Source organism: Drosophila tropicalis, unplaced genomic scaffold (assembly GCF_018151085.1).
Source record: "Drosophila tropicalis isolate 14030-0801.00 unplaced genomic scaffold, ASM1815108v1 contig_1002, whole genome shotgun sequence".
Lineage (NCBI taxonomy): Eukaryota > Metazoa > Arthropoda > Insecta > Diptera > Drosophilidae > Drosophila > Drosophila tropicalis.
Window position 1 is genome coordinate 530337 of NW_027172360.1, and position 13707 is coordinate 544043.

The 13707-nt window shown below is 37.2% G+C and overlaps 1 protein-coding gene across 6 annotated transcripts in view; it reads right to left on the reverse strand.

The window, feature by feature from the left end:
• Positions 1 to 250: 250 nt before the first annotated feature.
• The window catches only part of Nipped-B (Nipped-B cohesin loading factor), a 93596-nt gene continuing 80139 nt past the window's right edge, over positions 251 to 13707 (reverse strand). For 5 of the 6 annotated variants that reach the window (XM_068286420.1, XM_068286302.1, XM_068286222.1 and 2 more), the window contains one exon: positions 251 to 622. In XM_068286420.1, the coding sequence (XP_068142521.1) occupies positions 461 to 622 (162 nt within the window). In that variant the 3' untranslated portion in view covers positions 251 to 460. Of the gene's footprint in view, positions 623 to 2598; positions 2810 to 13707 lie in introns of all 6 variants that reach the window. The other variant, XR_011031958.1, reaches the window with a different exon arrangement.

Genomic DNA, 13707 nt, shown 5'->3' on the forward strand with positions numbered 1-13707 from the left:
TTACTTAAGCTAGAGTTAGTTGAAATTATACCTGTGAATACAAAATATACAAGGAAAGAAGAATCTCTGCGCGTTGACAATTTCTGAAGGAAGAAAGAAGTAAACGAAAAATTAATTTAGCTGCCCCAACCGACAAGGGAATTCGACCCCCTACACAAACAGAAAGTGACACAAGAAGTTAAAAATAATCCTTAATTTGTGTTTTGTTTAGAATATTAAAAACACACTTTTATATACCATGAAACTTTCGTTTATTGTTTTCTTCTTATTAATTACAAATTGTAATTTAATAATTGTTATTTATTTTAAGTTTGCTTGTTTTGCAATAATTATTATAGATTTTATCTACTTATTATTATAAGTTATGTATACAACTAACATTGAATTTTTTTACCTATTTGCATTATTCTATTGATAATCTTCTTAAAAATTCAGGGTTAGGTCCGATGTTCCTAAAATTTTACGCATAATCATCTTCACTAAATTCACAATCGTCTTCGTCAGATGACATGATTTTAAGAGACTTCTTTTTATTACGTTTTTGGTTTGGCTTCCGCGACGCAGATTTAGAAAGGCTAAGGGACGATTTACCCATAAGAGATGCGGGTGTTCCACGAGTTTCCTGTGAAAAGAAAAGCAGATGTAATGTTAAGGTACATTTTATATTTATTATTTAAATAGACATTATCGAAACACATAAGTAATTTTAGAATTCAAAATGTTAACAATAATACTTTGAATGTCCATTTACAATAAGTTTATAAAAGAAATTGATCCAGATATTTCATATCACAGCAGGGTCATACTTCTAACTTCAAAACATATGAAAGCTCGAATACAGTTTGCTATAGAGCACCTAAAATGGCCCTTAACAAAGTGGCGCAACATACTCTGGACCGACGAGAGTAAAATTGTGTTGTTCGGTGGAACTGGATCCAGACAATATGTCCGTCGTCTTCCAAACACAGAATATCAGCCTAACCACACTCTAAAGACAGTAAAACATGGTGGATTAAAAATATATTAATATTTTCTTTTGGCGGAGTAGGCCCTATCCACATGATTAATGGGATTATGGATGCAAAAGTATACGTGGATATACTACAAAACGTTATGCTTCCATATTCCTCTTGGGAAATGCCACTAAAATGGTCCAAAGCATTCCAGCAAACTTGCCAAACAGTGGTTTGCAACGGAAAAGATTGACGTAATGCCATGGCCAGCACCGTCCCCAGATCTGAACCCGGTTGAAAACTTGTGGGGGACGTTAAACGAAGTGTGGCCAAGTCGAAACCGTCCAATAAAGCGCAACTTTGGCAAGTTGTTCTTGCGGACGGTAATTTTTTATCTTTTTCTGGATGGCAGGATTTATTTGCCAGTTATTATTACTTTGCCTTATAGGCACGAATTTTTTTTTTTTTTACCAATTATAGGCAGGATCGCCATACATATAATAAAATTCGGAAGCTTAGAAAATAACGAAGTTATTGATAAAAGTCACTGTTTATCACCCATCGTTCCTATGGGAGTTATATGATATATTCATGTGCCGTTCTTCGGGCAAGTTAGGATTACCATTTAATGAAATTCGAAAGCTTTTGGTAAGCCGATGGTCAGGCTAATAATGAATTCTTTATTAATAAGTTTGGGCCTGAATATATGCCAAGGTTATGTTACATTGCAATCTTAGCTTATGCATTGGGGCGGAGTGCTGGCCGACATATCTGGCCGTCTTGTATTGAATATGATAATATCCTACACTGCGCGTGTGTGTACTTATGGATAAATTGAATATGTCTTGATGGTGTACCGCAGCGTGCAGTGAAGGGTTTATCATAAGAACACATTAAAGGAAGTAAGCAATTAATTATTAACATTAAATTTAGTAGTTGTTACTTGTGGCCTACTATGGAATAGGCAATCGAGTGCTTTTTGGAAAAAAGCGATAATTCACACGGTGGCACAGTTATCGACTAGATCTAGAGAAACACATCTCTAGGCAAGACAAGCGTCTTGAACATTAGTCCACACAAGCAGTGGCAATTTCTTGGGTTTTCATCATGGAGGAAATGAAAACGTTCATCAAGGCCAGAGGAATATTGAAGACAACCATTATCCGTATAAATGGATATGAAGAGAATCCAGCACAGGATGCAGACGTCTTAACCATTGCCACCAAATTGGAAACATTGTATAATGCGTGGAAGAAGTTCGTCAAATCAGGTGAGGGTTATGTGGGCTCTACCGAAAATTACGGCTGGCAACGATAGTTCGCCAGTGAAATCTTTGTATTTAGGATGCGACCGTCTTGAGCTCATTCAAGCTGCTCAGCATGTAGCGATCAAACCAAGAGATGAACCATACTGACCACATACTGGCCTGTCCTCAATTCCAGAACTTGTCAAGCAACGTTCACCTTTGCGAAGGAAAAAAATGTGTTTTAATTATTTGAGGACTGGATATGCATTTTAAATTGCAGGACAATGCAATTCAAATCAGGCTTCTGAGGAAGCATCAGAATTAGCAGTAGCAATGGTCAATGTTACCAGACCTACTAGAAGTACTCTACTAACTGCATTCCCATGAAGTTTTGCTTACGTGCTGTATATTACTGGATTGCGTCTCGGGCTTGTCCTTCATTTCAAAACATGCATTCAAACTTTGAGGGTTGCACGTTCGCCCTTGCTATGGCCGAGGGTACCCGATTACAGTCAACACCATATTTGGATGGATAATCACATCGGTATATACTTCAAGATGGCAAACACAATCTGCATCTCCGCTGACTACAATCGATATAGATGGCCTACTAAAAAGACATTGGGAAATAGAGAAAGTTCCATTAAACACAGCTGTAAACGAAGAGGATGAAAGGATCGAGACACACTTCCTTTGCACGCACACCAGCAACTCGGACGGAAGATATATAATCGATTAGCCATTCAAGGAACAAAAAAGTATACTCAGTATGAACTGATGACAGTTCAGTTTGTATATCTTGGATTGAGTCGGATCTGACCACTTTATCATATAGCTCCCATACAAATGGCAAAGTCACAAACAGTGTTTTTCTCAATAACTTCGTTATTTTTTTGACTCCAGCATTTTTTTGACTATTGCAATAAATCGAAATAGCACACTAATTAGTCTTATTTACTCATGGATTCCAATGCTAATCCGACTCCACTAACTGTAGTGCCTAAACGCAAACAATTGTTTATTCGTAGGGTTGCTAAAATTACTTCTGTGACGTCTGAGGCAGCTTACATTCGTATTATTTGCCCTGCTAAGGTTTTAATTCAAGAGTTTCAGTTTTCTAGATCTCGCGAAATTTCCTCTTTTAAAATAACAATACCATATGAGTATTTTTCAGCAATGGTAGACCCTAATTTTTGGCCTGAGGCTTTAGTTGTACACGAATTTGCGCCCTATAAGCGCTCCCCTTTGTTACCTGTACACCTTCCTATTTTGTCTTCCTTGTTGTCTGCTTCAGAAAACTAATAACGTTTAGTCTTTGCATTCTTTATCAAAATGGAAGAGGACTTCTTACGAAGCTCTCGAAACTGTTCTAAGATAGCCAAATCTTTTCGGCTGGCATATTAGTTTTTTATGAAACTTGGCTCATCTCGTGATTTTTTTAGGTAATTTTAACTTGCCTTATATTTCTTGACTGGTTGACGACAATCTATCTTTCTTAATTCTTTAAATTTTGTATCTTAAATACGCAATGCTACAATAAATATATCGTGCGTTGCAGGGTTGAATTCTATCAGAACCCCAAATGCTTTTACAACTTTGTTAATTCTAAACGAAGCTCTAATCTACTACCTGCCGACTTACTGAAGCTAATAATGATTCATATATTGCAGATCTGTTTGCTAAATTCTTTCAGTCGACTTATGCTACTACTGCTTTACATCCCACATTTAATTGTATGTTTTTGTCTAGTATTACTGAAGTTTTCAGTAATATATTATCTCTATTCCTATTTGCATCCTTAACTATTGGGTCGGTTAAAATCGTATCTTATTGGCAAAACCCAAAAGGTGTCTTTTCGTTCTTTATTATCTAAAACTGTTAAAATTACCTCAGGTGTCCCCCAAGGCAGTCATCTGGGCCCACTGTTATTTACCCTGTTTATAAACGAGATTGGCCTCAAGCGCAAGATTTGTTATTCCTATAACGATCCTTCTTTCCAACAGTATTTGCAATCAGATCTCGATGCGTTTTGTGATTGGTGCCACGTTAATAAATTACACATTAATGCCTCAAAGTGCTCTTTTATGACATTCAGATGTGTGCCTCCGTTTCAATCTCTATGCTCTATTAAGTTTGATCTCCTAGATTGCGTATCATCATTTCAAGACTTAGGTGTAATTTTTGAAACAAAACTTTCGCTTAATTTTCATATATCTTCAATTGTTAACAGTCCATGCAGTCTTCTTGGTTTCAAAAACCCCTATGTAACAAAGGTTTTATACACTTCGTTAGTTCGCCCTATTCTAGAATATTGCTCGCCTTAAGTTCGCCTTACGCGATGGTAATTGGGACCCGAGTCATCGCCTATATTTTTATTCTGACAGACTTCTTCTTATTAATCTTTCTTCACTTTACAACCGTAGGCTCGTATTTGGCATTCTCTTTCTCCATAAACTAGTCAACGGCGAAGTCATTTCTACTAATTTACTAGATACTGTATATTTTTGTGTTCCCTCACGTCGGACTAGAAACTTTTTTTCTATTCACCTTAGTAGTTGTCTGACTAACTACTCTCTTTACGAACTTTTTCGTGTTCTTTGCCAATCTTTTAACAACCTTTCTCACCTTATCTCTCCTCATCTTTCTTTATACTTTTTAATCATCTACAGCGAAACCACTAAAAATATTGTGGACTCGGATTGGCTGCCCTGACTATATTGTCTGTGAATCGGGGCATAGTTCGCTCCTTGTGCAAATAAAACACCTCCACCGGGTCCGTGATGTTTAGTTGTGTATAAAGCTAAGCTACCTTCTGAAATTAATTATTATCTGTCTTTTAGCTTAAGCTTTTTCGTCGTGTGTTGTTTTAGTTGACGTAAATAAATAAATATTTGAATAAATAAATAAATAAACTCCGCCCTTATGAACTGCCAAGTTAGATACGTCCGTACGGTAGAAATAAATAACATTAATTAGACTGCTAAATTTGATTACAATAGTCAACAAATTGATTTTACTTAACCGAAAAAGAATTTAATTTTAATAATAATATCTAAATTTTCGTTACGTTACCTAAACTAATAATTCATTTAAATTTCTTGTAGAGCAGCAAAATTTACGTTAATAAAAGGGGAAAAAAAGTATAATACAGTGTTACCGTGGTGCAACAAAAAGGCTGGGGTACAATAAAACAAATTGTCCCAAAGAAAAGGAAAAATCCAAGTCTGCTTGAAAGCCAAAAGGTTGCTTGGTCGACGCCACACGACCGGAATATAAATTTTAACTGAAATATAACTGGGTTTATTTTTCCTTTTTTTGTTATTACAATTAGATAACAATATGAAATATTATGTCTAATTTAGAGCGTACTATCTGCTATGCCCTTCGACGCCTATTTTTTTTAGTTTATATTTTCTAGCCTATTTTAAATTTGCTTTATAATTCTAGCTTGTTTTACAAATTTCTAAATGATATTAATGTTGCTTTCGTTGACTGTTTTTAGGAACTTTGTTGGTTGTTGTTGATTAAATATCATTCTTCTGATTCTTGCCATGTTGGGGCATTGGTCTAACATGTGTCTGGTGGTGAATCTGTCACCGCAAGTGCATCGATTGGGAGGTTCGTTGGCAAGCAGATGTTCGTGGGTCATTGCGGTGTGTCCGATTCGGAGGCTTATGAAGGACGACCATCTATGTTTGGGCGTGTTTGCTGGATATATAGTTGCTAATCCTGTCGCGTTGAAGTGTGTATATTAGTGGTCAAAAGTTGTTCAGTGTGCATCTTTTTTAATTTTTTATAAATTGCGATATGTACTGCTTGAAGTCTTTTTCAGCGGGGGGTGTGAATAAAAAGAGTGGGGATCGAGTTGCTGCATCTGCTGCTGCGTCAGCGTTTTCGTTTCCCATTATTCCTTGACGACTGGGGACCCAAAAAAGGATAATCTTTTTCGTGGTGCACATACTCCTAATTTCTTCTATAAGGTTGTTATGGCAGTTTAGATTTTTTACTGCAGAAATCTCGGATAGGCTGTCGGAGAAAATTACGAATTTCCCTTTATTGTTTTGGTCGAATATACAAGCATTAAGGATAGCTAGGGCCTCGGCGGTGAATATGGTATACTGTTCGGGCAGTAAGCCTCCTGAGATTACGGATTTTTTTTTGTCGACTACGGCAAAAGCAGTCCCGGCTACGGATTTGGTGGCATCCGTAAACAACCAGGTCCAGTCGCTTAGTTTCTCGCTTTCTTCCAGGAATAGTTTTCTGTATATAACGCTTTGTGTAATTTCTTTTTTGTGCGTTTGCAGCGCTAGATTATTGTTTGAGTAAATCGGTAGTTCAATTTTTATTTCTTTTAGCATAATGGCGCACCGACGTATGGTGGATAGGACTTTGTACTTCCTTTTGGCCTTGCTTGCATTTACACAATTTTTGTTTAGCAGTACGTTGGATGTTGTGCATAGTTTTGGTATACGATTTTCGGTGGTTTCGTACAATCTGTCTTTTATCGATGAAAGTCCTGCTTCCGCTAGGATACATTAGATCGGCGATGTATGAAATGCATTAATACTTCGTCGGACAGTGCAATGGTAAGGAACTTGAACTTGTCTTAAGTTCGCGTTCGCGTTCGCACTCCATTAATAGATTGGAAGACCGTAATCCAACTTGGAGAGAATTATTGCTCTGGTAATATTAATTAGGACGTTTAAGTGTATGTGGGAACATTTTGAACAATGCAATTTAATTATGTATGGTCTAGCTTCTACATTATGTTTACGACAAATGTGAAGTACTTTGCATTTTTCTATTGACAGCAAGGCACCTGAAGAATTCCCCCAGTTCTTGATATCTTGTAGGTCTTTTAGAAATGTGTTTGTTACAGTGTTAGCGTCTTTTAGTTTCGTGTAGATTATTGCATCGTCAGCATACATAGATACATGAAGATTTTTATGTAAAGTACAATCGAGTATAGTTTATCAAAAGCTATTATGAACAGAATTACTGAAAGTGGGGAACCTTATGGGATGCCGTGACGTGATTACGCGAGGAAACAGCATCTGACACGAAATTATGTATTTGCAACAAACGTCCATGGTCCCGTGTTTCCGCTTAAAAGCCGATTGGTTGTGTGAAATAATATTGTTACTGGTTATGAACGACATCAGTCGGCGGGCTAAAAGTTTTTCGAATAATTTGCTCAAACATGGTAGAAGAGATATTGGTGTAAAGCTGTTTATGTCGTGGTTGGGCTTATGTGGTTTGGGAATAGGAACGACCACCGCTGTGGCCACAAGCTGATCTTAAAACTTTCAATCCTGGTGCCAGTTTAATCTACTAAATCTTAACACTACCAAATGTAAGGTAATGACTTTTTTTCCGTAACTCTCCTCAACTGGTAACTTATTTTCTAAACAATAGCCCTCTAGAACGTCTAAATAATATGAATGATTTGGGCGTACTTATGGACCATAAGTTAAATTTTAACACCCATATTTCCACCACGGTCGCAAAGGCCATGAGTGTCCTGGGTTTCATTAAAAGATGGTCAAAAGAATTTGATGACCCCTATACAACTAAAGTTCTTTTTACTTCGCTTGTCCGTCCTATTTTAGAGGATGGATCTTGCATTTGGTCACCTCAATATGAGTCGCACCAGATTAGACTTGAATCCGTTCAAAAGCAGTTCTTGCTATTTGCTCTTCGTGGCTTAAGCTGGGATCGCAATGTCAATTTGCCTTCGTATTCTAGTAGACTTCTCTTGATTAACCTTCCGTCCCTAACTAACCGTAGAATTATGCTTGGTGACATTTTCATGCACAAGCTCCTAATTGGTGATATCGACTCGCCTGAGTTATTAGCTCAGGTGAATCTGTCGGTACCATGTAGACGGAGTAGACATCCTTTGATACCTCTATCCCTTAGTCGCTGTTCTTCTAACTATGCTATGCATGAACCTTTTAGGGTCCTCTGCTCTGATTACAACCTTCTATTCCTTGTAATCGGCTCAGAGTTTTCCATTAATATGCTTAAAACATCTATCCTATCCCATTTAGTTAATAGATAGCTATAGTATTATTTGTTTGTCTGTTTTTTCTATTGTGTATGTGTCCATGCGATTCGTGCCGTGCGTTATACGGCTGCACCCCTCGGTCGGTCGGGTGGAAGGTGGGCAGTTATCTACTTGGGCTCGCGCGTAACAGGCTATGTCCTGGTGTCGTAGGGGCCACTTGAACGTACTGCGCATAGTATCGTCAACGTCCGCTAAGAAATGAGTTTACATAATGCGTTTGCACAGAACCTGAGTACACATCCAGGTAGGCCATCTGGCCCCCGAGAATAAACAGGTTTAACTAGTTTAATTTCGCTAAGAGAACTTTCGTCAATCACTGGATTGAAAATGCAATTAGCCTGTTTTAAATGACAAGGAAACAAATCGGCAATTGCCTGATCAGTGCTTGCTTTTTTATTTCGAAAGGACAGAAAAAATGGGTGCACAAAGGTCTTACGTTTAGAATTACAAAAATTATAAAATTGTTTAGGGTCTGAAGAAAACTGAAGCAGGGACTCTAAAAATTTATTATATCCAATTTTTATACCCTTGCAGAGGGTATTATAAAATTGGTCAGATGTTTGTAACGCACAGAAGGAGACGTTTCCGACCCCATAAAGTATATATATTCTTGATCAGCATGAGAAGCTAAGTCGATATAGCCATGTCCGTCTGTCCGTCTGACCGTCTGTCCGTCTTTCCGTCGGTGCGTACGCGTTTTACTCGGCCATCTTAAGAGCTATCGGGATGAAATTTTTTTTGGGAGCTTTTTTTTTACCCGGGTGAGATAAAGTATGAAAATCTTTGGGATCGGACTACTATATCATATAACTCTGGAACAAAAATTTTTGCAAAAATTGGAGTATCCCCATGAAATTTACCAATATAATAGAATTTGATATAAAATCTCAGATCCCAAAATTTGACCCTGATCGGATAAATAGAACACAAGTTACAGTCTATATAAATCGGTTCAATAGCTGCCGGCAGCTCTGCTTGCTGCCTACTACGTCATCATCAAATCAACAGAGCACATGCATACACACACAGACGCAACGCTACATAAACTGTATGTGTATGCGTGCGTTGCTTTGCTTAGGGAATGAGGGAAGAAGAAGAACAAATTGTACATAGTATGAAGAGTAAAATTGTTTTGTTTGTATATTAATGAATTGAGTTGCAGAAAACAAATTTTGAACATGTGAAATTATTATTGTCAAGGACTGCAAGGGTATATAAACTTCGGCATAGCCGAATTTAACTTCTTTGATATTTTATTTGAAAATGGTTTTTCATTTTTATTTACATTAGAAGAGACAAAAATATACCACCGATTGATTTCTGAGACATATTTACATGTATACATTTCTGCTCGTTGGCTGGATACGTGAGTTTGCAAGCCATTTCTCTTCTACCGTAGGTAGGTGTTTCTCTAATTTTGCACGGGCTTGTGTTGGACATTTGTATCTGCGGTGGAATGTAGTGTAATCTGCAGTGTACATCAGGTAGAGAAATGGACCGAGCACGCTGCCGTGCAGTACACTAGCTTTGCTTTCGATGTCAACTGAGACGAAGTCATTGTTTCTAATTTTATTGTAGAGGTATAATTCCAGAAGTTTGTGGGTGTATTGTGGGAGTTTTCACCTGATTTTTCCAGCCAAACTATCGAAGTTTTGGCAACATCGAGAAAAAAGCAGCCCTATGGCATTCTTTTAATTAAAATGCTGTTCTTATTTCGTATGCTATTAGGTTGACTTATTCAATTATCCCATGTTTTTTACGGAAGCCGAACTGCTGTAAAAGGATTGTGTTTTGGAATGCCAGAAATGAGTTACGAAGGACACGGCAGCAGACTAATTAGTATTTAAAATAATTCCTGGGGTTTACCTTTGATAATGATACTGGAAGCTTTTCATGCTGTGGGGAAGGAGCCAAGTGTTATTATACATTGAACAACTTTCGAGCGCTCTGCCATTCCCTCCTTAAAGGTCGTATTCTGTTGCTAGTTGTTTTATTTGCCGGTTTGTAAGCCCCGTCACATAGATTGTTACCGCTCGTGTAGATTCGGCAACGATTTCGGAAACACTTCGAATCGTGATTGTCAAATGATGACCGACAAATTATTGTTATGGGAATAAAATCAGTTAACATGTGCAAAATAAACTTTAAAATATCAAGCAAGCTAGCTTCGACTATGCCGAAGTTTAATTACCCTTGCAGTTTTTAGCAAGAATATTTTAAATGTTCCTTTTTCGCTTTCCCTATTGGAAACCATTAGTACATGGGTATTTACGTTAGTGATCGGCTCGGTTCACTAAGTCTATGTAGCGTTGCGTCTTTATGTGTGTGTGTGCGGTCAGCTGCTCTGGTAATTGACCACATCAACTTAATTAGGAAAAAAAAACAAAATTAAAATGTTTGAAAAACTCTTTCTCGTCTGTCAACTTTGATGCACACCATACATCTTTTCAGGGAAGGCATCTGAAAATTTGTGAATTTTTGCAACCGCTTTATCATATTTTTAACCTGCCTTATAAAATACACATCGTATGGTTGACATAAAGGCGTGCATTAGGTTGGTATTACCTCAACCGCACTAGTAGGTAAATAATTTGTGTTTATAAATATGTAACGATACATTCTTGGCCCTTCGAGATATGATTAAAGTCTTTTCAGGGCTGGGTTCTAGAATGCCTACTGTTGCCTTTTGTTTGCGTCGAAATATAAATCCTGATTTGTTCAGATATTCTCACAACCTTAGGTATCTTAATCTCGACCCTCAAGGCTATTGATCGCACCCACCGGTAACAAGGATATCTCCTGTAACTGTTGGTATATGTTCACGGATAGTCCTTAGAGTTTGGTGTCCTTCAGGATATATCATTTAATATTCTGAGTTCGATATTTTCTGTTGGCTCCCAAACGACTATTGATTTGAACCCGGTCGTCCTGTTATAAATCTTGGTTTACTTGATGTATTTCTAAGTTTACTCATAAAGCCTTATTATATTCCGGTATCTTGATTGGCAATGATGTTAATGTTACAATTTAATGTAATGGCTTTAATAAAAATGACTGCAGGTCTGATCCGAAACGCTGTCGTTCCAAACTTAAAAGTCATGTGTGGCCGTCTTTTTCTTATTTTATGCTGGCTTAGCACTACGAACTGGCTTCAGAAACGATGACCGCTTCTGATTCTCTTATATGCATATCGTTATATGTATATGTCAGATACCCTTCTTTTCTACCCATTTTCGCATTTGTTATGATACACTGAATGTAACTCTCAACTAATCGTGTTACTTTATCTTTCAGTTTGGGAATGAAAAATGTTTTTGCGACCAATAACTGTGTTTTGTTTGCTGAGAAATGTCCTTGTTTATGGCTTAGTAAGAGAATTTTATTCTCCATCTGCTCGGGTACAACGATCAACTGCTTTTTGGCATCTTTGAACAAGACCTGATTCAAAATATAGAAATCCTCATACTCGCCCTCTTCAACTTAACTTCTTACAGCTTTTGTCCAATCATTGACCAACTTAGCTTCTTTTAGACGACGAATAACAGTGTCTATTATTGAATAACAGCCGACTTGACTCAAAGCATCTACATGCCTCACCTTTGATCCTGAGTGATGTTCTAGACTGTAACTAAAATCCTGCCAAAACATGGCCCATTGGGCTAATTTCAAGAAAACTCTATGTTTTTTTATGGTCATAATAAAAGTATTACAGTCTGTGGCTATAGTAAACTGCAAGACAAGAATGTAAACTCTCCACTTCTTTAGAGCTTCAATTATAGCTAAACCTTCTAGCTCGTATAAATGATAATTTTGCTCACATACCTTTGTTTTTCGACTCATGTACTGAATTGGATACAACAAATTATCCTCAGTATCTTTCTGCATTATAATTGCCCAGAAACCATATTTCGATTCTTTAGCGTGGACCTCAGTTTGCGCCTTCGGATTATACAACCTCAATACAGATCACTTGTTAATGATGCCTTCAATTCTTAAAAGCTACATCTTCGATCTCGCACAAATTTACTATCCTTCCTTAAAGCATACCCCTCAATGAATTTTCGAAAATGCGATGTTAAACCAAGAAACCTTTGCACTGCTTTCTTATCACGCGATTTTCGGAAATTATGTATTGCTGAAATTTTCTCCTCGGTCTTATTATCCTTTTACTAATCACGTATCCTAGAAAATTGACTTTATTTTGTAGAATATGACACATTTTCCACTTAAGCTTTTCCGCTGCCTCCAAAAGTAATTTAATTATTGACATTGCCTCTTCTATATCCTTGCTTGAAATGATCATATTATCCATATACACTTTCGCTTTACCTTTCTGAATGAACTCCTGCATTGCTGCCATGATGAATCTTGTAAAGGCCGCTGGAGAGTTTGATATCCCCAAGTCGTTACTGGGTAATAAATGAGTAAACTTTCGCGAACTTGCGTTTAAGGGTATGTGGAAATATCCATTTTTCAAGTCCAGTGTAGTAAAAACGTTTCCTCCTTGCAGTTGATAATTTACACTGTCCATCAATACTATAGGAAAACTATCTCGAATTATCTCTTAATTAAATTTTCTATAATCGCAACATTACTAAAATAGCGTCAAACTATGTCCTCATCAATTTTGTCGATGATCACCGTTGAAATTTTCGCATATCCTATTCCTACCGAACACTTCCCAGGACCTGTTAGATGTTTAACTCCTAGCTTCCAATAAACTCTTCGACGAATCAAGCACATATCTGCTTCTGTATCTATAAGCCCTTTAAATTCAATGTTCTCATAGCTAACCTTCGTTACTTCGTTACACCCAGACGAAGCGAACGTACTCAAAATAACTTTAACTTTGTTATGTTGAACAACATTTGCTTGCTTCTCTCACTTAATCACTGAGCTGCACGATGACCTGGCTGATCCCACTTGAAACACTTTCGATCGAACTTAAAACAATCTTTTCTTAAATGAGTCGCATCTCCGCAACAAAAACATTTCTTTTCTCGAGCATGTACTGCCTGTGCTTCACCTGAACCATATACCTTACTTTCAAATTTGTTTGTTGCCTTGTATAAGTCACGTCCCCTCTTATAAACTTCGAAACTCTCCAATATTGCGAGCTTGGAATAACATCATTTTCTTGGATTTTGTATCCGCAATACCTTTAACGATGTAATCTATTAGACTCTTCTTATCTAAGTTTACGGGCTTCGCAATTTCCACTAATGCGTATTTAATAAAGATTCATTTAGAGTTTCGCATTTATTCTGTTGTCTCTGTTTTCTACGCGCAAATCTTCTTATACTATGTTAGTATTATTTTCTACCTTTGAAAACTGTTATCAGTTTTCGCTATATCTAAAAAACAAAAGCTTCGTCTTTCGTTCGTCCAACGTTGCTCTACTTTGCAGTCGTCTTCGACCAGCCATTACTTCCCGATTCAGC